The 22,927-nt window shown below is 66.8% G+C and overlaps 2 protein-coding genes across 3 annotated transcripts; both read right to left on the bottom strand.

Moving 5' to 3' along the window:
* Positions 1-72: 72 nt before the first annotated feature.
* Positions 73-7,219, bottom strand: MPV17 (mitochondrial inner membrane protein MPV17). 2 transcript variants are annotated; one of them, XM_050978476.1, is made up of 7 exons: positions 7,077-7,219; positions 2,960-3,075; positions 2,578-2,670; positions 2,262-2,357; positions 878-910; positions 681-733; positions 73-603 (listed from the first exon to the last, which is right to left on the bottom strand). In XM_050978476.1, exons 1-7 carry the CDS (start codon positions 7,147-7,149, stop codon positions 534-536), a joined length of 534 nt encoding a protein of 177 aa, XP_050834433.1. In that variant the 5' UTR covers positions 7,150-7,219; the 3' UTR covers positions 73-533. The 2 variants fall into 2 exon arrangements, with proteins under 2 accessions (XP_050834433.1, XP_050834434.1); XM_050978477.1 differs by lacking the exon at positions 2,578-2,670.
* On the bottom strand, positions 7,199-22,769 carry CAD (carbamoyl-phosphate synthetase 2, aspartate transcarbamylase, and dihydroorotase). The gene is made up of 45 exons (XM_050978478.1): positions 22,657-22,769; positions 22,317-22,456; positions 21,287-21,416; positions 20,958-21,100; positions 20,708-20,849; positions 20,039-20,210; positions 19,368-19,553; positions 19,176-19,288; positions 18,928-19,073; positions 18,711-18,842; positions 18,264-18,497; positions 17,962-18,183; positions 17,468-17,656; positions 17,131-17,255; positions 16,919-17,052; positions 16,732-16,844; positions 16,397-16,647; positions 16,080-16,326; positions 15,868-15,966; positions 15,558-15,782; positions 15,302-15,484; positions 14,991-15,209; positions 14,742-14,909; positions 14,488-14,670; positions 14,311-14,415; positions 13,988-14,236; positions 13,703-13,784; positions 13,364-13,530; positions 13,030-13,194; positions 12,814-12,945; positions 11,483-11,684; positions 11,216-11,406; positions 11,007-11,147; positions 10,813-10,908; positions 10,607-10,745; positions 10,482-10,529; positions 9,963-10,007; positions 9,707-9,861; positions 9,559-9,633; positions 9,246-9,458; positions 8,348-8,473; positions 8,118-8,273; positions 7,943-8,044; positions 7,765-7,859; positions 7,199-7,324 (listed from the first exon to the last, which is right to left on the bottom strand). The coding sequence occupies exons 1-45, from the start codon at positions 22,739-22,741 to the stop codon at positions 7,222-7,224; spliced, it is 6,768 nt and encodes a 2,255-aa protein (XP_050834435.1). The 5' UTR covers positions 22,742-22,769; the 3' UTR covers positions 7,199-7,221.
* Positions 22,770-22,927: the final 158 nt, after the last annotated feature.

Here is a 22,927-nt window from a genome sequence, read left to right as displayed (position 1 = left end):
ACCTGTTGATCCAGCACAGAACAGCTGCTCTGGAACAGCATCTTCAGGGCCCGTGGGCATGGCAACCAGAAGTGAAGACCAGAGTTTATTGATGCTTTGACTGTCCACAGCAGAGCCACAGCAAACCCTGTTTTCAGGAGAGCATGCCCAGCCTGCATGCCCAGCTCTGTGCCCGTGGCACAGCCAGCCCAGGGCCAGCCCTGCTCCATTTCCACTCCTCTTTTCCCTCGGGATGTGCCATGGGGAAGGTCCAAGTGACACCTGGGGCAGGAGCACCCTGTGTGCAGGGCTGGGAAATGGCAGAGCACAGACAGAGACCATCGTGGGCAGAGCTGCTGCACAGCACAGTGAGAACAGATCCGGGCCTGTCCTGGCACCATCCTGTCCCTGGGGCAGCTGTGGCCATGGGGATGGTGCTCCCCGGGGGGAAGAGGGGGTGGCTGCTGCAGGACCCTGCGTGTCCCAGCCTGCCCACGCCACGCTGCCACTGCCAGGGCTCGGGCTGGGCACTGCCACAGGACACGGCTCCTGCCTCACGTCCGATTCGCCTTCCAGGACAGGTAGCAGTTCCAGACGATGGCAACACACTGGACAACAGCCAGCCTGGGGACAGAGGGGACAGAGGGTCTGCAGCTGCTGGCTCAGGGGGCAGGGACTGGGCGCCAGGGCCACAACCCTACCTGTGCTGCAGAGGCACAAAGTAGAAGTTCGCAATTTGCACGGGTGGCCAGATCTGGGCAGAGAAGGGGAGGAGCAGTGAGGAGCCCTGCCAGGGTCCCTGTCCCACACCCACCCCTGCCTGGCACCCAGGGTGTCCCACAGAGCCCACAGCAGCCCCATGGAGATGGGACAGGGACAGGGATGTGGCAGCACTCACACAGTAATTGGTCACCAGGGCATCCGTGTAGTCCTGGAAGAAAAGGTAAGTGTGAGCACTCAGAGGGGGCTCCCCGTCCTTGCCACTGGTCCCCAGCTCCACCCTGCTGGGCACAGAGCCCCTGCAGCCCTGGCCACGCCTTCCCACAGCCAGGAGGGTGGCAGGGAGAGGGTGACCAGAGCCACCCCACTGAGAGCCCCTTAGTGCCACATGGCTTGGGTGGGCCATGAGCCCCTTCCCAGCTCAGCGCTCCCCAGGCCCCTCCTGGGCAGCAGGAATGGAGAAGGGCACTGAGCTGGGCACTGCTCTGGGAGCCCGAGGTGCTGCGGTGTCCTGGTGCCACAGCCACGGCCGTGTCCCAGCCCTGTCCCGTGGCAGCAGGATGAGTCCCCCAGGCAGCCTGGCCATGACTCAGCCAGGAGGGCAGGCTCCTCGTGGCGCTGGCCAGCAGCCCAGCACGGGGTGATGGATGCTCTGCTGACGCTTCCTCTGCGTGGGGAGAGGCGGATGCGCCCCAAGCCAGGGGTGAGGGTGCTGCCAGCGCTGCTCCCAGCCCAGGCCAGCCCAGCACCCCTGTCCAGGCCAGGGATCCCAGGGCCTCAGCCTGCACCAACCACCGACCACGCCAGGATTCCCTGGGGAAGGCAAGGCAGGACCCACGGCACGAGCTGGTCAGGATGCAGCAGGGCAAGAGGGATGGAGTGCTCAGAGTGCTGCCCGTGCCCACCATCTGTTCATGTGTGCCCTCGGTGCTCAGAGGCTGTGAGCCTGAGGGAAGCAAAGGTGACATGATCCTGCCCCAGGATCTCCTTCCTGCACTCCGGGGCAGGATGAGGGGCACATGATGGCAGTCCAGGTGTAGTGGGCTGGTGACTGGGTGCGCCCATGCAGGGGAATGAACCCTGGGTGGTGGCACTCAGGCAGAGCTCACAAGCAGCACCAGGGAGAGAGGCTGGTGTTGCCGCTCCTGGCAGCCGCACGACCACCCCAGCGTGCCACATCCTGTGGCAGGTGGGCACCCACTCCCCAGTGACTCACCCTGGACACGCTGACTCAGTGTTCACACTGGGTTCCAGCAATTACCGTTAATGGGAGTCATCTCGGTAATGGCTCTGGAGCCCCAGCCAGCAGCAGGGCTGGACAGCACGCCCATGGCACCCATGTCTGGCCCAGGGGGGACCCCAGCACTCGCCCACAGGACACCCGTGCCAGAGGAACTGGCCCTGGCACCGCAGTTGGACTGGCAGCACTGGGCACCCAACACGCCCGGGGCTGTGGGTCCCAGTGCTGGGCACGGGCGCAAACGGGAGCAGCCGTCAGGGCCAGCACAGGGAGGAGCTGCCAGGGCCCCACAGGTGCCCAGGGCAGCAGCAGCAGCACATACCTGCTGGATCTTGGACCAGTTCTCCTGCGCTGAGAGCCCGTTGACGGCCCCAGTGACAGCCAGGAAGCAGCCAAGGAAGCACGGAGCGAAACCGCCCTGCCAGAGAGGAGTCCCAGCCACGTGAGGAGCTTGTGGTGCCTGGAGCCAGGCTGGCCACGGGCAGCCTCTGTGAGAATGCCCACCCAGCCCTCCACAGCACCGAGGCCGGGCCCAGCTCAGGCACTGGGCTCTCAGAGCAGGCTGGAAACCTGCCACAGGTCTGTCGTGTCCCCCCTGCCCCAGTCCCACACGACACCCTCACCCCTGTCACACCAACCTGGTCCAGGATCACCTTCTTCACGGCCACAACTTTTGTATTCCCTGGGATGAGCCAGTCCAGGATCCTGTACCAGCTGCCCACAACAGGGCCCTGCAGGAGCCAGGGGGTGAGGAGCAGCATGTGTCCTCACTGCTCACAGGGGTCAGGGCTGGGGGCCTCCAGGGCTGGTTACATGGCCCTGCTCCAGCTCTGGACCACAAAGACAAGCTTGTCCTATGCTGCTCCTGCTCCATGGAACTGGCCCTGCCCATGGCTGCTGGAGGTGGCACCAGAACGGCCCAACTCACAGCCCACCACCACAGTCCCACCCTGCTGAAGGAGCCCTCGCATCCCATTATCCCATGCCATTATCCCATGCCATTATGCCGTCCCCACTCACCACAAAGCAGAAGCCAATGGCCATCATTTTCAGGGTGCGGGGGCAGTGGTGCCCGTGCAGCCCCCGCTGCTCCACCAGCTGCTGTGCAATCACATCCCCGGCTCCCATGAGGGCCCCTGCAACCAGCACGGCCCATTTAGGCAGGCCAGACCCCTGTGTGACCTGCCCAGGCTGCCGAGCCTGTTCAGCCCTGGTGGCTCTGCACCAAACCCCGTGGCACAGCCGTCCCACTCTGCCAAGTGCCTCAGGGCTCTCGCCTCTCTGCTCAAAGCGGTGTGCAGCTGCACCTCCTCCCTGTGACCCAAACACGGGGCAGACCCATCACCAGGCTCCACGGTGCTCTCAGAGCACAGCCTGCCCAGCTGCTGCCCAAGAGCTCCACCACAGCAGCCCCAAACCTCTCCCTGGGCACCGGGCCGGCTCTGCCGACTGTGATCCCCTCCCTGGAGACCAGCCCTCTGCCCGTGTCCCCCACCCCACCGGCCGGGGCGGGCAGACCGTGCCCCCCGCCGCCCAGGCTGCCCCAGCCCCTTGCCACAGCTGGCTGCTGGCACTGCTCCTGGCCCTGTTCCTAGATCAGTGTCCCCGGTGGGGTGCTGCCCGGCTGGGTCTCTGGCAGCTCCTGCTCCATCCCACACCCCTGACCCCTTCGACGCAACTCAGCTGGCCCAGTGCTGCCCCCTCCAGCTGCTCCCCCGGCCCTGGCGGCTCCTGCTCCCTCTCCCCACTCCCCCCGGACGGTTCCCTGGCAGGTCTCCAGCCCCGCTGCCGCTCTGCCCCGTCCTCGGGAGCCCGGAGCCCAGCAACCCCTCAGCCTGACGGGAGCCAGCCTCAGCAGTCCCTGCCCCGACAGGCCCAGGGTACCAGCCATGACCAGCTCAGTGCCAGCCCTGCCCCAGGGACTTTGTCAGCGGTTCCTCAGGGACAGGGGCCCAGCTCCCTGTCCCCACACCACGCCATGTGTTCCCTGAACTCACCGGCAGCGCCAGCCCCGGCTCAGCAGCCCCACAGAGCTGCTGCACTCCCAGCAGTGCCACTGCTGCTTCACAGGCTCCATCTCCCACCCCGACCTGGGGTCTGTCCCCCAGCCCCGAGAGACCCCACACCCCCCATGGTGGCAGAGCAGCCCCACAAGCTCACACGGCACTGGGCAGGGGCGGAGGCAGGCGCTGGACTCCAGGCAGCACAGCCAGAGCACCGGGGCTTGCACGGCAGCACGCCCGGGAGCTGCACTCTCAGCAGCAGCATTCCCCAGAGCTGCACTCCCCGGAGCAGCACTCCCCAGAGCTGCATTCCCCGGAGCTGCACTCCCAGAGCTGCACTCCCCAGAGCAGCATTCCCCAGAGCAGCACTCCCCGGAGCAGCACTCCCCAGAGCAGCACTCCCCAGAGCTGCCACCTCCCCAGAGCACTAGCACTACCCCGAGCAGCACTCCCCGAGCAGCACTCCCCACGAAGCTGCACCTCCCCAGAGCAGCACTCCCGAGCACTCCAGCTCCCCAGAGCTGCACTCCCCAGAGCTGCATTCCCCAGAGCAGCACTCCCCAGAGCTGCACTCCCCAGAGCAGCACTCCCCAGAGCTGCATTCCCCAGAGCTGCACTCCCCGGAGCAGCACTCCCAGCAGCTGCATTCCCCAGAGCTGCACTCCCAGCAGCAGCACTCCCCGGAGCTGCACTCCCCGGAGCAGCACTCCCAGAGCTGCACTCCCAGAGCTGCACTCCCCGGAGCTGCACTCCCCGGAGCTGCACTCCCCAGAGCTGCACTCCCCGGAGCTGGGAGCAGGGGCACGGCGCTCGTGGAGAGCACATCAGGCACCGCTGTTACTCCCCCAGCGCTGAAGGCTCTGGGTGCAGTGCCCACAAGTGATGAGGCTGGGGGGAAGGACAGACCTGTCTGTGCATCCATCCTGGGGCTGGGGATGCAGCCAGATCCAGCCCCTGCAATGACTTTGGCAGCAGTGCCTGCCCAGGGTGCCACCAGCACAGCCCTGCCACAGCTCCAGAGTGGGGCTGGAGCCTTCATCCCAGCCCAACCTGGTGCCCAGGGTGCCTAGCCGACCCTCAGGTCGATGTTTTTGTGACCAGAGGACTCTGAATGGGGCCCACACCTAAGTAGGGCACCACCATCTCCATGGCCATGGCATTGCCTTGGCAGGAGCAGGGCCCGCTCTCCACAGGCAGAGAGGGACAGCAGGGTCACGGCTGCAGGCACGTGCTGCTGCCCACTGTGTGCAGGCCCTGCTGGCAGCCTGGCCCTGCTGGCAGCCTGGCCCTGCTGGCAACCTGGCCCAGGGCCCAGCATGCAGGAGGCAAAGCCCCACTGACCCCGAGCCCTCGGACTGCAGCGTGGCCAGCAAGGGTGGCCGGGCACAGTGGGCACAGCCAGCTGCCAGCAGCGCCCTGGCCCAGCCCCAGCTGGCAGCACGGGGGTCCCTGGGAGCAGCAGGAGAGGGCAGGAGGCTGGATGGACCTGGCACAGGGCACGGGGCCCGGGAAGCTGCACGGGCACTGCACAGGCAGCAGGTGAGGGGCTGAGCCTGGCCATGCTGGGGAGCACTGGTGGCAGCTCCGAGGGGGGCAGGAGCGTTTGTGCCCCCTGGCTGGAGCTGGGAGAGCCCTGCAGGGAGAGCCCAGCCCGAGGGCAGAAACTTCTGGGCTGGCTGAGCCACGTCCTGCAGCAGCTCAGCACCCACAGAGGCTGTGCCCAGCCCTGGCTCAGCCCTGCAGGCTGACAGAGCCCTGGGCAGGGGCTGTGCCACAGCCCCCAAGTGAAGCAGCAACAGGCAGAGCACAGCCCAGGCTGGAGCCAGCCCGGGCCAGGGGAGGCGAGGGCAGGGCCAGCCCGGGCAGCCCCTCCCAGCTCTGCGCTGGCCTCTCGCCAAGCACAGGGGGACGTGCTGCCAGCAATCGGCTCCGTGACAGCCGATAAAAATAACAGCAGGAACAGCTAAGCGGCCTGGCAGCGCCCCAGCAGCCAGGCAGGGGGGCACCGTGCCACCCCCCCCGCGGCCATCGGGCCGAGCGCCAGTGGCTGCACAGCGAGGGGAGCCCCGAGCTCAGCAGGGCACCCCAGAGCCTGGGTTGTGCTTTCCCAGCATCGTGGGTGGGTGGGAGCAGCAGGGCAGGGGTGACAGGGGGGCTGCGAGCAGGAGGGGCAGCAAGGAGCACACAGGGACCCCCAGCTCCCAGCCATGGCTGCAGCACAGCCACTGCACAGAACAAGCAGGACACGCTCTCCCACCACCCAGACTGAGCTGGAGGGATGGAGCAGAGCAGGGGGGCAGAGCTGCCTGCTGCCCCAGGGTTACAAATCCTTGGAGCAGCAGAGAGCCAACCCTAGGGCAGACTCATGGCAGCTCACAGCTCTGCAAGCAGCAGCAGTGTAAGGGGGATCCAGTGCCCTGCGCAGAGCCCTGGCAGCCTCTCCTCAGGCAGCACCTCCGTGCCTTCACTGCTGAGTGCTGACAAACACCAAGAGATGAGCCCTTGTGACTCCCCAGGGCTACAGCTCAGCATCCATCCCCTCCCGGCGAGAGGAGCCCTCCCTGGGACAGTGTCCCCACGGGTCTGGGTGTGAGGGCTGCACCCACCTCCTTACAGTCCCCACGAGTGCTCTGGCTCCAGCCCAGAGCCCTGACAGAGATCTGAGCCGGGAGCTCCAGCCCAGAGCCCTGACAGAGATCTGAGCCGGGAGCTCCAGCCCAGAGCCCTGACAGAGATCTGAGCAGGGAGCTCCAGCCCAGAGCCCTGACAGAGATGTCCTGAGCCGGGAGCGGACCAGAGCCCCTCCCTAGTGTGACACACGGGGGTCCCTGCTGAGCCCGGGACATGGCAGCACCTCTTCCCCCTAAGTCAGACCCCTGAGGCACTGGGGAGCCCCTGCCGTGCCTCCTGCGCGGTGACGGTGCCCGCACAGCGGGGCGGGGGGCGTGTGCCGGGGCAGGCCGCGGCTGTGGCAAGGAGGGGCGGCCAGGAGAGGGGCATGTGCGGGGGCAGTCTGTGTGCCGGGGAGTGGGGCAGGGCCCCTCCGGGGTGGTCCGGGGGGGCGGCGTGCGGGGCCGGGGGTCTCAGGGCCTCGGGGGGGTCTGCGGGCCTCGGGGGCCGGGCCCGTCCCTTACCGGCTGTGAGCGCCTGCGCCGCCCCGGGCCGCCGCGCCAGCAGCCGCCCGCAGCCCCTCCAGAGCGCCGCCATGACCCCGCGCGTCGCGGCGCGGTGACGCGTGTCGCGGGGCGATGCCGTGTCGCGACCCAGAGCGTTTATTGGTCAGTAGCGGCCCAGCACCGTGGCCAGCAGCGCCATCCGCATGTACATCCCGTTCTCCGCCTGCCGGAAGTACGCGGCGCGCGGGTCCGAGTCCACCTCCACGCTGCGGGAACACGTCATCAGCGCGCGCCGCCCGCTCCCCGCGCCCGCCCGCCCCGGGGTCCCCGAACGATCCTCGGTGTCCCCCAGGCCGCCCCCCGTCCCGGGACCTCTGGCACCCCTCCGGGACCCTCAGGATCCGCCCTGGACCCGGCACCCACGCCACAACGGAGCCTGTCCCCCAAGCCCAGCAAGTGCAGCCCCCGTGGCTCCGAGCTCTGCCCAGCCCTGCCCAGCACACCGCAGCGCTCGGGCCCCTGACCCCCAGCACACTGCGGCTCCCTGCCAGTGTCCCAGCGACCCCAGAGCCCTCCCACAGCCCCCATGCCCCGAGGAGCCCCCTGTGCCCTGTACATTTCATACCCGTTCTCCCAGACACTCCCTCCAAACCTCCCCTGTCCCCCAGCACCCTGCAGCCACCCCAGCCCCGTCCCCCCTCCCCACCTGATCTCGTTGACACGGGGCAGGGGGTGCATCACCACCATCCTCTCCTTGGCCCGGGTCATGATGTGGGGTGTGAGGATGAACTTCCCGAAGCACTGAGGGAACACACAGGGCCCTGAGCGGGGCAGGGGGTGCCGGGCCCCCCGAGGGCAGCAGGAGCCAGGCTCCCCTCACTCACAGCCTCGTAGTCCTCGGCCCGCTGGAAGCGCTCCTTCTGGATGCGGGTCACGTACAGCACGTCTGTGTCCGGCAGCGCCTCCTCGATGCTCCCAAACTCCTCCTGCACAGCACCGTGAGGTTGGGGGGGACACGGGGCCGGAGAGCGTGGGGGCCCCCCCCGGCCTGCCGCTCACCTGCTGGATGCCCCTGGAGGCCACGAAGCTGGTGATGTCGGCGGGCATGCGGAGCTCGGCCGGCGTGACGTAGCGCAGGTGCACGCGGTACAGCGTCAGCAGCCGGGCCAGGGAGTGCACCGTGCGCCCGTGCTTCAGGTCCCCCACCATGGTGATCTGGGGACAGCGGTCAGCCCGGCCTGCCCGGCCCCCCTGGCCCCCCGGCCGTGGCTCTGGCCCCTGCAGCTCACCGTCATGCCGTTGACGGTGCCCAGCTCCTCGCGGATGGTGAAGATGTCCAGCAGGGCCTGCGTGGGGTGCTCACCCACGCCGTCCCCCGCGTTGATCACCGGCCTGCGGCAGTGCCTGGCGGCCAGCTGGGAGCAGGGCAAGGCAGGGCAGGTCAGGGCAGGCACACACGATTCCCGTGGCCCCAGGGCAGCAGGACCCACCCGGCCCAGCTGGGGACACATCCCTGCCCACAGGGCAGGTCACCATCCCCGCCTGCTGCGGTGTGATGTCACAGCTTGCCTCAGGTATCCCGGTCCTTCCCCAGGTGTGTCAGTCACCTCTCCTTTCCCCTCCCTGACCCCTGCTGAGCGCTGTCTGTCAGTCCTGGCATTCCACAAGGGCGCCAGTGATTGGCAGATTCAAAGGATGCCTTTCACCCTGGAGGACATTGGGCCATGCAGGTGTCCTTTGTCCCCTGAGACCTCCCCTCCTGTCCCTGGCTGGTGGCTCCCTGCCCCTTCCCTGCCCTCTCCCCGGGGTTAAAAGGAGCAGCACCCACGGGCTCAGGAGTTCTGCTGGAGCTGGGGCTGGGTTCAGAGGCTGTGGGCCAGAACAAAGCTCTGGATCCAAACCCTCCATCAGAACCCACTCCTTTCCTTCACCATGGCCCTAAAGCTTCTCCACAGAGGGAAACCTGAGCTTTGCATGTCTGGACTTGTCTCTGGCACCCTGCTGCAGCATCCAGGTAGCCAAAGATGTCTCTGAGGTGAAAACACCACAGTTGCTGCCTTTTGGTGAAGCATCAATGCCCAGACCAGCTCAGGCACGCCCCGTTCCAGCCATCTGGGCATTATTCCAATTCCTGCCCGTGGGGCAGCATCCCTGCAGAGGCGGAGGCAGCCCCCGAGCCCCTCTCACCTCGACGGCGCCGGGCTGGGGGTGCCGCAGCACCAGCACGTCGGCGTAGCAGCACATGGTCTGCAGGGAGTCAGCCAGCGACTCGCCCTTCTGCACCGAGGAGGTGGCCTCGCAGAAGGACAGCACCGAGCCCCCCAGCCGGCTCATGGCCGCCGCGAAGGAGCTGCTGGTCCGCGTGCTCGCCTCGTAGAACATGGTGGCCATCACCTTCCCCTGCAGGGCGGGAGTCAGCTCGGGGAGCCCTGGCACCCCGCCCGGCTCAGGGCTCCCTGGAGTGCCCGGGGGATGGGTGTGTGCTCCGGGCACGGCTCACCTTGAGGATGTCCAGGCTGCGCTCCTTCTGCACCAGCATGCGCAGGGTGTGTGCCACGTTGAACAGGTGGGACAGCTGCGGGGACACGTGGCACCGGGGCTCAGCGGGGGCACGGGGAGCACCTCAGCCCCCAGAGCCCCACGCCCACCTGCTCCTTGGAGAACTGCCGCACAGAGAGGACGTGCTGCCCGACCAGGGGGTGCAGCAGCGGGGAGGTCTGGAAGTGGGGGGCACGCTGAGGGGACGCCTGGCGTGGGACAGGGCCCAGCGGGTGGAAGTGGCTGTCCTGGACCGCTGCTGAATCTGTGGCACCGAGAGGAGCTGTCAGCCCTCGGGGGTGCCCTGAGGAGCCCAGCCACCAGCCACGGACCCTGGATCCCCACTGTGGGCCCTGCTGCACTCACCCGGTTCCGCTGCCTTCCTGCTGCCCTTCTCACGAGTGTCCTCAGCTGGGTGGGAGAGGGGAGCAGGGGTGTTAGGGTTGTGGGGAGAGGTGGCACCCTGGGCCCCGCTCTCGTCCTGGCATGCTGCCAGTGTGGCACAGCCCTCCTGGCACTTGGCAACAGCAGGTGAAATCAAGACGGGCCTGATGCCAGGTGATGGTGAACCAGAGACAGGCAGTCCAAGCCCCACCTTGTGCTGTGACCCTCTCCCTGCTCACCCCGCAGTTCCAGCTGGCCACCCCCCAGGTCACACTGGCAGTGAGGGTCCCCGAGGTGCCACGCAGGCTGGGGCAGGAGGGAGTGGGTGGCACAGCCATGCCCTCTCCTACAGCGCCAGCCCTGGTGCTGGGTGCCACAAGGGGCCCACGGTGGGCACGCAGGCAGCCCGGGGCCTGCAGGGCACCTGGGGGAGGGGATGCACTCGTGGGCTGCACTCATGGGCAGCACTTGGTGCCAGCAGTGAGTCCCCCCCGACATTACCGGTGCCTCGGGCGCCCGGGCGGTGCGCGGCTCCCAGCCTCCGGAATGCTGAACGGGACACAAGGGCTGGGGTCAGCGGGGCCGCCAGCCACGGTCCCAGGCCCGCTGCCCGCCCACCCCCCTACCTGGCAGCCCGGGGTCCGAGGCTCGGTGGATGCGGGGCGGGAGGTGGAAGCGCGCGTCCCCCGCGGGGCCGGGCCGGCGCGGGCTGGGGGCTCGTCCACGCAGCGCGTCACCAGCCACGGGCCGGGGCTGCTCAGGGGGCTGCAACGAGAGACCAGGCTGGAGCTAGGGCAGGGAGGGACCCCTGCCACCCTGTACACCCCAGTACCCTCACAGTCTCCTTGCTGGGGGCCACGTGTGGCAGCAGTGCAGCTCCTGAGGTCCACTTCCTCACATCCTGTCCGTAGCCAGGGGGCACCAGCACCTGCAGCCATGGCAGGGATGGGATTAGGGAAACCCTGGGAGACCCCCTCTGTGATGGGGGGCACCCTCAATACAGGAAGAAAGGAGCCAGGACCTTACCTGCCCATCGATGTAGGCAACCTCCCCACGCAGGACCACCCTCCGCACGGTGCCCTTGACCTGCATGCCCTCGAAGGGGGTCCAACGGGCCTTGGAGAAGACTGTGCTGCTGGGGATGATCCACTCCTGCTCCAGGTCCACCTGCCAGGACAGCGGGTCAGAGGCAGAAGGGTGGGGGCCGCACCTGGGGCGGGAGGGCAAGGACACACCTCCACATAGGTGTCCTCCTGCGCCGGCAGCCCGAAGATCTTGCGAGGGTTCTCATAGAGGCGCTGCACGATGTCCTCCACGCTGAGCCTCCCCTCAGAGACGGCCGTCAGCAGCAGTGGCAGCATCGTCTCCAGGCCCGGGTACCCAGGGGGCGGCTCCTGCCCCTGCTTCTCCTCCAGCGTGTGGGGAGCTGCAGGATGGGGCTGGTCACCAGGGCTGTCCCCACCGCCTTCCCCACCCCACGGCCACCATCCCTGGGGGCTAACCGTGGTCAGAGGCAAAGCAGTCGATGATGTCCATGTTCTCCCAGAGCGCCTCCACGTCCCGGCGGGTGCCCAGCTCTGGCCGCACGGCTGCACGCCCCTTCCCCAGGCGGCCCAGGTCGTCCTGGCTCAGGAAGAGGTGGTGCGGGGCCACCTCGCACGTCACCGGGATCCCTCTCTGCTTGGCCGCCTTGATGAGGAGGATCTGGGGAGCCGTGGTTAGTGGGTGTTGTGGTGTGATTTCAAGATTTACCCCAAAACCCGGGTCCCTCCCCTGATCATTCCCTCCCAGGTGTGTCAGTCACCTCTCCTTTCCCCTCCCTGACCCCTCCCAGCACTGTCTGTCAGTCCTGGCATTCCACAAGGGCATTGAGTGATTGGCAGGTTCAAAGGATGCCCTCTGCCCCTGGTGGGCACTGGGCCATCCAGGTGTCCTTTGTCCCTTGAGACCTCCCCTCCTGTCCCTGGCTGGTGGCTCCCTGCCCCTTCCCTGCCCTCTCCCCGGGGTTAAAAGGAGCAGCACCCACGGGCTCAGGAGTTCTGCTGGAGCTGGGGCTGGGTTCAGAGGCTGTGGGCCAGAACAAAGCTCTGGATCCAAACCCTCCATCAGAACCCACTCCTTCCCTTCCCCATGGCCCTAAAGCTTCTCCACAGAGGGAAACCCGAGGAGCAGATCCTGATATGGGGGGAAGCTCCATCCTGCAGCCACCAGAGCTCCTGCAGGCCTGGACTTGTCCCCACGTGCCCAACTGGAGCCCCCAGCCAGCCAAAAGTGTCTGTGGGGTGAAACACCACCCAGCCATGGCCAAAAGTGTCTGTGGGGTGAAACACACCCAGCCATGGCCAAAAGTTGGGTCCACAAGCTTGTGGGGTGAAACACCACCCAGCCATGGCCAAAAGTGTCCCTGGGGTGAAACACCACCAGCCATGGCCAAAAGTGTCCCTGGGGTGAAACACCACCCAGCCATGGCCAAAAGTGTCTGTGGGGTGAAACACCACCCAGCCATGGCCAAAAGTGTCCCTGGGGTGAAACACCACCCAGCCATGGCCAAAAGTGTCCCTGGGGTGAAACACCACCCAGCCATGGCCAAAAGTGTCCCTGGGGTGAAACACCACCCAGCCATGGCCAAAAGTGTCCCTGGGGTGAAACACCACCCAGCCATGGCCAAAAGTGTCCCTGGGGTGAAACACCACGGTTGCCGCTATTTGGTCTGGATGCAGGGCCAGACAAGCCAAGCCACGTCCCATCTGGCAACATTGGTCATATTCCAATAAGTGGGTAACCCACAGGGCCCTGTGCTCCATCCCTGGAGCCCAGAGCTCGCCCTGCTCACCTCCTCCCTGCGGGCCACGTGGCAGATGTGGACAGGGCGCTGGTACAGCTGGGCCACCATCAGCACGGCGGCCACCGTCTGCCGCTCCGCGTGTGCCACGATGGGCAGGTGCCGCGGCCACTGCTCCAGGTGCTGGGGGGGGGTGGGGGCCACAGGGCTGGGGGGCACCGCAGCCAGGAGCAATCTGCCCCGTGCCAGCCCTGCCCTCCTGCTCACCTCCATCCACAGCGACACGTCGTCCATCCGCAGGCTGGAGAAGGTGTCGTTCAGGTACATCTTGAGCCCGGCGGCTGCCCCAGCCAGGGGGCCCAGAGTGCCAGCATTGTCCAGGGAAGCCCCCAGGAAGAGAGCAAAATCGCAGCGGGCCCCAGCCTCAGCCAGCTGCACGACAAGAGGCAGTGGGTGCTGCGGTGGGACCAGTCCTGCCACCAGCAACAAGCCCACCGTGGACACTGAGCCCACCGTGGACACTGAGCCCACCATGGACACTGAGCCCACCGTGGCTGGCACAGGAGGGGATGTGAGCACCAGACTGGCAGTGGCTCCTCACCTTCTGTGCCAAGGCGAAAGAGGTGGCATCGGTGACAGCAGGGCTGGTGTTGGGCATGGCACACACCATGGTGACACCCCCGGCCAGGGCGGCTGCCGTGCCTGATGCAAAGTCCTCCTTGTGGGTGCCACCCGGCTCACGGAGGTGGACGTGAACATCGATCAGGCCTGGGGAGTGTCAGTGTCAGCACTGGCAGGGGCTGGCCACAGGCACATGAGGGACAAGGCCATCCCGCCAGAACAGCATGGAATCATCTCTGCAGTGCCTGCAGACGTGCCCAGCCCAGCTCCCAGCACTGTCCCCATGCCATGCTGTGCCCTGGGGCCACTGAGCACCCACCTGGCAGACGGATGAGCTTCTGGGAGGTCATGCAGTCCACGTGCATCTTCAGTGGGGGGGCCGCCCCAATCTGGCCCAGTGCCTGCAGAAAGAGCAGCCGTGAGACAGGACCCAGGGTCAGGAGCAGGGCCAGGGTGGTGATGCCTGTCCGAGGTGCCCCCAAAGCCATCCCCTGCACGGTGACACCCACACACAGAGCCTGCCCTGCAGCACCCACAGCAGGACTTCTGTAACCTACTTTGCTCCCTTTCCTTGCACCCAGGGTCCCCAGGCACCCCAGCCCACCTCCACGAAGAGCTTTGTGCACTTGATGTCGATGATGAGGGGCACGGAGTAGTCGACGGCCAGGCGCCGGGTGCGGTAGCCCTTGGTGACAAAGGAGGAGAGGCGGCGGCCGCCCGAGTTGCGCATGGACAGGTTAATGACCATCTCAAAGTGGTTCTCGGCCAGGTAGTCCAGGATGCTGCGCTGGCTCTCCCGGGCACCAGCCTCACTGCTGTCAGCCTCCTCGAAGTGCCAGTCCACAGCCTTCACCTGCAGGCAGTGACCCCGTCAGGGCCCTGCCAACCCCGGCAGTGACCCTGGCCCCGCAGGCCCCCAGCCCTGACCTTGATGCCATGCTCGGTGTAGAAGTCGGCGGTGCCAAGGCTGGCATACAGGTTGTAGCCGAGGCTCTCCAGCGTCCGCACCGTGGGCAGCAGCTCACTCTTGTTCTGGAACCCAGCAGGGGCCGGTCAGAGGGCAGAGAGGGAAGCCCAGCCTCGCAGCAGTTTGACCCCACGTACCTTGTAGCTGCCGATGGTCAGCAGAATGTTCTTCTTGGGGATCTTGAAGCCGGTGCTGAGCATGGCCTTCAGGTACGCCTCGCAGCGGTTCTCCCCAAAGCAGGCAACCTCGCCCGTGCTGGTCATCTCCACACCCAGCACCACGTCTGCGCCCGCCAGGCGTGAGAAGGAGAACTGGGGCACCTGGGGGGCAAGGGGATGCTCAGGAACTGCCTGGCCCTGCATCCCAGCCCGGCCCCAGGACCCCCACTCACCTTGACACCAACGATGCCTGTGCCCGTCATCAGCCCCACAGGCTCCACGTCCTCACCCATGATCACCTGGCTGGCCAGAGCCACCAAGTCCACGCCCAGGGTCTTGGAGACGAAGGGGAAGGAGCGGGAGACACGAACATTGCACTCTATCACCTTCAGCTGGTCATCCTGGGAGAGAGGGGACAGGATGAGGCAGGGCTGGGATGTGGGCTGCTCTCCATGGACCGTGCAGTCCCCAGTCCCAGGTACCTTGGCGATGAGCTGCAGGTTGAAGGGCCCTGTGACCTGCAGCTCCTGCCCAATGGCATGGACAATGGCCTTGATGCGCTCCAGTGTCTTGGGGGTGATGTCCTGCGGGGGGGTCACCAGTGTGGCATCACCCGAGTGCACCCCAGCGTTCTCCACGTGCTCCGAGATGGCGATGGCCACCACCACGCCATCACAGGCCACCGCATCCACGTCGATCTCCTGGGAGCAGAACAGGGTCACAGCCTGTCCCTGGGCTGGGGGCTGGGGCGTTCAGGGGGCATCCCAGGGCTGGAGCAGCCACCCAGACGGACCTTGGCCTCCTGGATGAACTTGGAAATGACGACAGGCTGCTCCTTGGACACAGCCACAGCGTTGCTCAGGAACTTCTCCAGGTCGCTGTCCGAGTACGCCACGTTCATGGCAGCCCCGCTCAGCACGTAGGAAGGGCGCACGACACAGGGGTACCCCACCTTGCAGCAGAAGTGCTTGGCTGACTGGGGGAGAGAAGGAACTCAGCACACACAGAGAGCCGCCCTGGGGCAGCCCTCTCCTGTTCGCTGGGCCCACCTCCATGTTGGAGAGCTCCTTCCAGAGGGGCTGGCTGATGCCGATGGAGTCGAGCAGGCGGGAGAACTTGAAGCGGTTCTCGGCGGAGTCGATGGCCTCCGGGGAGGTGCCCAGGATGCGGCACTGCTGCCGGTGCAGGGCCATGGCGATGTTATTGGGCAGCTGCCCGCCCATGGACAGGATCACGCCCTCAGGGTTCTCCAGCTCGTAGATGTCCATCACCACCTGCAGCACGGTGCGGGGCAGGGCTGGGACAGAGCCATGGCAGCCCTCACCCAGCCCCGCAGCTGGCAGGCCCCAGCCCCCTCACCTCAAAGGAAATCTCGTCAAAGTAGAGGCGGTCACACATGTCATAATCGGTGCTCACTGTCTCAGGGTTGTAGTTCACCATGATTGTCTTGAAGCCCATCTATTGGGGGTGGGACAAGGTGAGCCCAGAGCCCCCGAGCCCTACCCAGCCTCTGTCCCTCGTCCTCAGGGACACCCACCCCTCACTCCACAGGGCGCTGGGGCCCGCCTGACCTTGCGGAGCTCCTGGATGCAGCCGACAGCACACCAGTCAAACTCCACGCTGCTGCCGATGCGGTAGACGCCCGAGCCGATGACCATGACGTGGGGCTCGCGGAAGGCCAGGTCGTGCTCTGAGCCGTTGTAGGTCAGGTACAGGTAGTTGGTTTGGGCTGGCCACTCTGCGGCCACAGTGTCGATCTGCTTCACCACCGGCAGGATCTTCAGGTCGCGCCGCATCTTCCTCACGGCCAGCTCGGTGCTGCACAGAGCTGGGTGAGCGCCAGGGGCGAGGCAGGGGGCAGAACAGGGCCGCCCCCTCCCCGCCTCACCTGAGCACGGCCAGCGCCACCTGCTTGTCCGAGAAGCCGAGCTGCTTGGCGCGCTGGAGCACGGCGGGGGGCATGGTGCCCTGCTGGCCACGGTAGGACTCCAGCAGCACCGCGTGGTCCGTGATGTTCTTCATCTTGTGCAGGAACCAGCGGTCGATCTTGGTCAGCTCGTAGAGCCGCTCGATGGAGTAGCCGGCCCGCAGCGCCGCTGCCAGCACGAAGATCCGCTTGTCCGTCGGCGTCTCCAGCTCCTGCCGGGCCAAGGGTTCAGGGTGGCCGAGGGAGGCAGGTGGCCACCTCTCCCCCCAGAATGGCACAGCCACCCCAGTGCTCACCATGTCTGAGACCGGCTTCACCGTGTGATCAAAGCCCACGCAGTTCTCGTCCACCATCCTCAGAGCCTTCTGGAACGCCTCCTCAAAGTTCCTCCCAATGGCCATGACCTCCCCTGCAGAGGCTGGGGTGAGCAGGTGGGTCTCGTGCCCGCCATGTGCCCCACCAGTGCCATCCCCCTGCGCTCACCCACGCTCTTCATGGAGCTGCCAATCTTGGTGCTGACACGCAGGAACTTGCTGAGGTCCCAGCGCGGGATCTTCACCACGCAGTAGTCCAGGCTGGGCTCAAAGCTGGCCGTGGTGGAGTTGGTGACCGAGTTCCTGAGGAGGTGACGGGGTCAGCAGCTGGGGCCATCCCACCAGGGCAACACCCCGTCCCACACTGTGGTGGTACCTCACCTGAGGAGGGGCAGGGGGATGCCCAAGGCGAGTTTGGCAGCCACGTAGGCCAGCGGGTAGCCAGTGGCCTTGCTGGCCAGGGCCGAGCTGCGGGAGAGCCGGGCGTTCACCTCGATGATGTAGTACTGTGGGCAGCAGGCAGACAGGGTCAGTGGGTGCCGTGGAACAGGCCAGGCTGCTGACACGGCCAGACCCACGGTGTCCCAGGGATGCTGCAGCACAGGGGCCTGCTGTGGCACAGCCTCGTGGGGCAGCTGGGGCAGGAGCCAGATCCCCCAGGGTGAGGCTGGCTGGGGATCGGGACAGGGAGCCAGAACCCACAGGGGGCTGAAAGTACCTGCTCTGACTCGGGGTTGAGGGCAAACTGGATGTTGCACTCGCCCACGATGCCCAGGTGCTGCACCACCTTGATGGCTGTGCGCCTCAGCATGAAGTACTCGGTGTCATTGAGGGTCTGGCTGGGTGCCACCACAATGGACTCGCCCGTGTGGATCCCCAGCGGGTCCAGGTTCTCCATGTTGCACACCTGGCAGCAGTGGGGAGGTCACTGCTCCACATGCTGTCCGTGGTGTGCTCCTCCCAGCTCCCACCACATCCTCCCCTGCCCAGGCAGGACTGGAATAGACGGGGTGTCCCACAGGGTGGACACCCCAGCATAGGGGAGCAGGGCTCTGTTCACAGGGTGCAGGTCCCAGTGGCACACAGCAGCTGTGCCAGCAGCACCGGAGGCACTGGGGAGCCCTCCCTGGGATGAGGTGCAGGACAAGCCCCCAGCCCCTGCCCCACGTCCGTCCCTCTGCAGCAGCCCAGGGGCCTCCCTCCCTCCCGTACCGTGATGCAGTTGTTGTAGGCATCCCGCACCACCTCGTACTCAATCTCCTTCCAGCCCTTCAGGGACTTGTCCACCAGCACCTGGGAGGTGTGGGTGAAGGCCTGGCTCACCAGAGCCACCAGCTCCTCCCGGCTGTTGGCGAAGCCGGAGCCCAGCCCCCCCAGGGCGTAGGCAGAGCGCACCAGCACCGGGTACCCCAAGCGTTCAGCCGCAGCCTGTGCCTGCAGAGAGCAATGGGTCACGGTGGGAACAGGAGGGACAGGACCCTGCCCTGCCCCACAGCCCCCTGACCGCTCCAGACCTGCTCCAGGGAGGCAGCAGCCTCGCTGGGCGCCACGTGCTCCCCGATCTCCTCCATCTTCTCCACGAAGACCTTGCGATCCTCTGTCATCTCAATGGAGGCCACGGGGGTGCCCAGCACCCGCACGCGGTACCGCTCCAGGACGCCCGCCTTGGTCAGCTCCACACCACAGTTGAGGGCTGTCTGCCCCCCGAAGGTCAGCAGCACCCCATCAGGCCGCTCGTTCCTGATCACCTGGGGGCACGGGGAGGTGGGACAGAAACCACCGTGGGTCCTGTGCTTTCCAGCTGCCTTCTCACCTGTGCTGCCCCTCAAGACCCTTCCAACCCCGCCCAGCCCTACACCAGGCTCTAGGCCACCCCCAGCCCAGCCCTCCCTGATCCCCCAGCTCGGCCATCCCTGCACTCCCAAATCGCCCCCTCCCAGCCCACATCCCTCAGCGCTCACCTGGGTGACGTACTCAGGGGTGATGGGCAGGAAGTACACCTTGTCTGCCAGTCCCTTGGAGGTCTGCACTGTGGCGATGTTGGGGTTGATCAGCACCGTCTGGATGTTCTCCTCCTTCAGCGCTTTGATGGCCTCATGGGGAGCAGAGGGGTCACTGCTGGTGGCCCTGGGGCCCTGTGGCCACTACCGCTGCCCCTGCCCTGGGACTGGCACTCACCTGTGACCCTGAGTAATCGAACTCGCCTGCCTGCCCAATGGAAAGGCCACCGGAGCCCAGGATCAGCACCTTGCGCGGCCGGGCTGCCTCCAAGTCCCCCGCTGGTGCCTTGGTGTAGGTCAGCCACTCCTGCAGGCGCTCCCGCACTGGGGGAAGGTGGCACGCTGGGGACAGGGCTGGGGACACGCACAGCCCCATCCTGCAGCCCTCGGCCCACGGTCCCGGCTGTCCCTCACACTCACACCCACCTGTCCTGGCGCTGCCCTGCCCATCCCGCAGGTCCCGTGCCGCCTCCACGAAGACATCAAAGAGACCCTCCAGATCGGTGGGGCCGGCGCAGTGCTCGGGGTGGAACTGGACACTGTGGAGGGGGTCAGGCAGGGCACACCCCACGCCACAGCCCCCCAGCCCCAGCGCCCCTGCCGCGGCCCCAGGCCCACCTGAAGAAGGGCTTGTCCTGGTGCACGAGGCCCTCGTTGGAGGCGTCGTTGGCGTTGGTGAAGAGCGGCAGCCAGGCAGGCGGGAGGCTGCCCGCGCGCACGGCGAAGCCGTGGTTCTGCGCCGTGATGAAGCAGCGCCGCGTGTCCTCGTGCACGCAGGGCTGGTTGTGCCCGCGGTTCCCGTACCTGGGAGGGCACACCCACAGCTGCCAGCCAGCCCCCCCAGCCGCACCCCTGCGCTCACTCTGCACCCCAACTGGTTGCAGTTTGTTTGGCAGATCCCCGGGGAGTCCCTGGGGGCCCCCGAGCTGTGTGTTGGCTGGTAGCCACAGGCAGGCAAGGAGAGTCCACAGGGCTTCTGAGGGAGCTCATCAGAGGAGGATTTACTGGGGATCCCGCCCCAGGAGCAGCGTGGTTTCTGAGGGAGAAGGGGGAGGGAGGGAGTGAGGGAGGTAGAGCCTAGGGAGCAAAGGGCCAAGAGAGAGATTCTCGTTTCCCTGGCACAGCCCGACAGGGAGATTCAAAGTGGGCACGGAGTCAGACTTGGGCCGATGGGATTACAGACACCTGATACTCCAGGAGGTGATCACAGGCTTGGAATAAACCGTACATTTTCGAGGGGAGAGCCACAACATACCATTTAACTAAAATGTAACACCACACCCACTCACTTCATCTTGTAGGTAGAGGCACCGAGGGCCAGGGCAAGCAGCTGGTGGCCCAGGCAGATGCCAAAAATGGGCTTGGGCTGGGGTGCATCCAGCAGCTGGCGTAGGCTGGACACTGTCTCCTTGCAGAGCTCTGGGTCCCCAGGGCCATTGCTGATGAACAGCCCGTCAAAGTCTGTGTCAAGAGAGCAGCAGGGTCAGAGTGGGGCCCCCCAGCCCCTCAACATTACAGAGGGGCCCCCAAGGTCCCCACAGGCTCACTGCGGGCACTCCTGGCTACCATCAGAGAAGCACCCTGAGCTTGTGGCTCCCCCGACACCCCAGCAGGCTTAGAACCAAGCTGTTCTGACCCCACAACACCCACTGAGGTGGCAGCAAGGCCCTGCCAGTCCCATATGGTGCCTCGAGCCACACCAATAGCACAGTCCAGAGTCCCCCACGCCAACCACAGCAAGGCATCCCGAGCCCATGTCTCCTGTGGTGTCACACAGAGGGCCCGAGCCCCAAAGCCCCCAGGAATGATGGCACCAAGGCTCCCCACCCCAGAGGACACAGGTGAGCAGGACACAGGTGCTGCTGTCCCCAGCACCGAACACGCAGACAGGGCCACACCCCATTCCCCCCACCCCGCTTGGTGGAACCCCAGACTGTCCCCAGCCTCTGCCATCTCACCTGCAGGGTCCAGTGGGTGGTCCCAGGGCACCACGGTGACAGTGGCCCCCCGCTTGCACAGGCACCGTATCTGGTTGTTCTTCAGGCCGCAGTCGAGGGCGGTGACACGCAGGGACCCGCCCGGGTTGAACACTCGTGGTGCCTTCAGGGAGGGGAGAGGATCACCCGGGCTGCTGCTGGGGCCAGCCCCCCACAGCCAGGGGCGGCACAGCCCCTCTGCAGCCCCCAGCCCGCCCAGACCCCACCACACCTTCAGCGACACCTCCTGCACCAGGTGCCTCGTGTTGGGGTCCTCAAAGGAGAGGCTCCCCTCGGGGGTCCCATCCGGCACCAGCTTCCCCAGCAGCGTTCCCTTCTCGCGGATCTTCTTTGTCAGCGCCCGCGTGTCCACCCCTGCGAGTGGGCTGTGAGACACAGCCCCACGGCCCCGGCCAGCCCAGCAGGACCCTCTGCGCCAGCAGCACCATCGCCCAAATTCCAACAGAGGGTCCAACCCCAGGTGGGCAAAATTCAACAGAGGCAGGTCTGCTTTCAGAGCCTGCAGCCCCACAACCCCCACCCCAGTCTCCCCAGTCCCACCTTCCAGCCCGGGGATGTTCTGCTCCTTCAGCCACTGGTCCAGGGGCTGGGATGCGCTCCAGTGGCTGGGGGTCTCTGAGCACTCGCCCACCACCAGCGCGGCCACGTGGATCTTGCTGGACTCAAACCACTGTGGGGACAGACGGTGAGCAGGGCAAGGCAGAGGGCCACCAGCCCAGGAGAAACCCCATGGAGCACAGACCCCGTTCCCAGAGCACAGGACCAGCTCTCCCACTGCTGGGCTGCCACCTGCCCCCACCTTGTCCCACGCCAATCACAGCGACACTGAGCCCAAGCCCAGCAAAATCCCTGGATCAGGGAGGCCCGGAACGGGGTGTCCAGGCTCCCACAGCGCTGCTGGACCGCAGCCCACCGCCCACACAGCCCATACCACGGGACCCCTCCGCTTGGCACAGCTGCAGCACAAACCAAGCCCATGGGAAAGCACCACTCCCACGGCCACATCAGTGTGTCCCGTGCCATGGGATCAGGGCACTGGCTCCCAGAAGCACGGGCCACAGCACAGTCCCACCCAGCACAGCCTGGAGAGGGCGGCTGACAGCGAGACCCCGCAGGGTGGGCGTGGGGAGGCCGGCGGGGCACGGCCGCAGCAGGGCTGGACTCTGCCCTGGGACAGACGGCGTGGAGGCCAAGGGGCTGGAGGGGGCTGGGGCCGGAGCAGCCCCTCTGCCCAGCCCCAGCCCGGCCCTGGCACAGGGGCTCGAGATTCCCACCTTGCCACAGAGCCCTGCTGAGGGCACACACAGCCCATATCCCACGGGCTGCCAGGGGCACACGGCCCTCACCCCACGGGCTGCCAGGGCACCCCGATCCCCGCGCTCGGGGGTCTCCCTTGCCCAGCCCCTGCCCTCGCCATGTCAGAGTCCACTGCAGCCCTGGAGCACCGGAGCCGAACTCTCCATGCCACCATGTGCCACTCGCTGTGCCCTGGCACCGTCCCGCCCTGCCACCTCGGGCCACCGCCACAGCGGCACCGGGGCAGGACACGCAGTCCCCGGGCCCCGCTCACCCTGCTGAGGCCGAAGGCGTCGGGCTCGTCCCGGGGCACGCCGTAGTTACCGACCAGCGGGTAGGTAAGCACCAGGATCTGCGCCTTGTACGAGGGGTCGGTGAGGGCCTCGGGGTACCCCACCATGCCGGTCTGGAACACTGCGGGGATCGGCACGGGCTGATGGGGGCACCGCGCAGGGCAGAGTCGGGCCCGTCCCGGCCCCGCGCCCCGGACAGGCCCCACGGTGGGCCCCGGGAGGAGGGAGGCAGCGGGCCGGGCCGGATCCGCTCCTTCCCGCTCCCGCGCCGTCGCCTGTCTCGGGCCGCCTCACGGCATCCCGGCCCCCGGACACACTCACCGACTTCCCCCGCGGCGGCGGCCCCGACGGCCCCGAAGGGGCGGCCGGGCAGCACCGACCCGTCCTGCAGCACCAGCCGGGCCATGGCGCCGCCACGTGCGTTCCGCTCCGGGACTCCGCGGCGGCGACCGAGCGGGGTGAGCCCGCCCGGCTGCAGCGGCGGCGGGAGGATCCGGGGCGGGACGGCGCCGGCACCGCCCCCGGGGCGGGACAGCGGCACCTGGCGCACCGGCCGCGGGGCGATGGCGGGGCGATGGCGGGGCGATGGCGG

This window comes from Serinus canaria, chromosome 10 (genome assembly GCF_022539315.1).
Source record: "Serinus canaria isolate serCan28SL12 chromosome 10, serCan2020, whole genome shotgun sequence".
NCBI lineage: Eukaryota > Metazoa > Chordata > Aves > Passeriformes > Fringillidae > Serinus > Serinus canaria.
The sequence above is the reverse complement of the archived record's forward strand: the minus strand, read 5'-3'. Positions and strand labels throughout refer to the sequence as shown.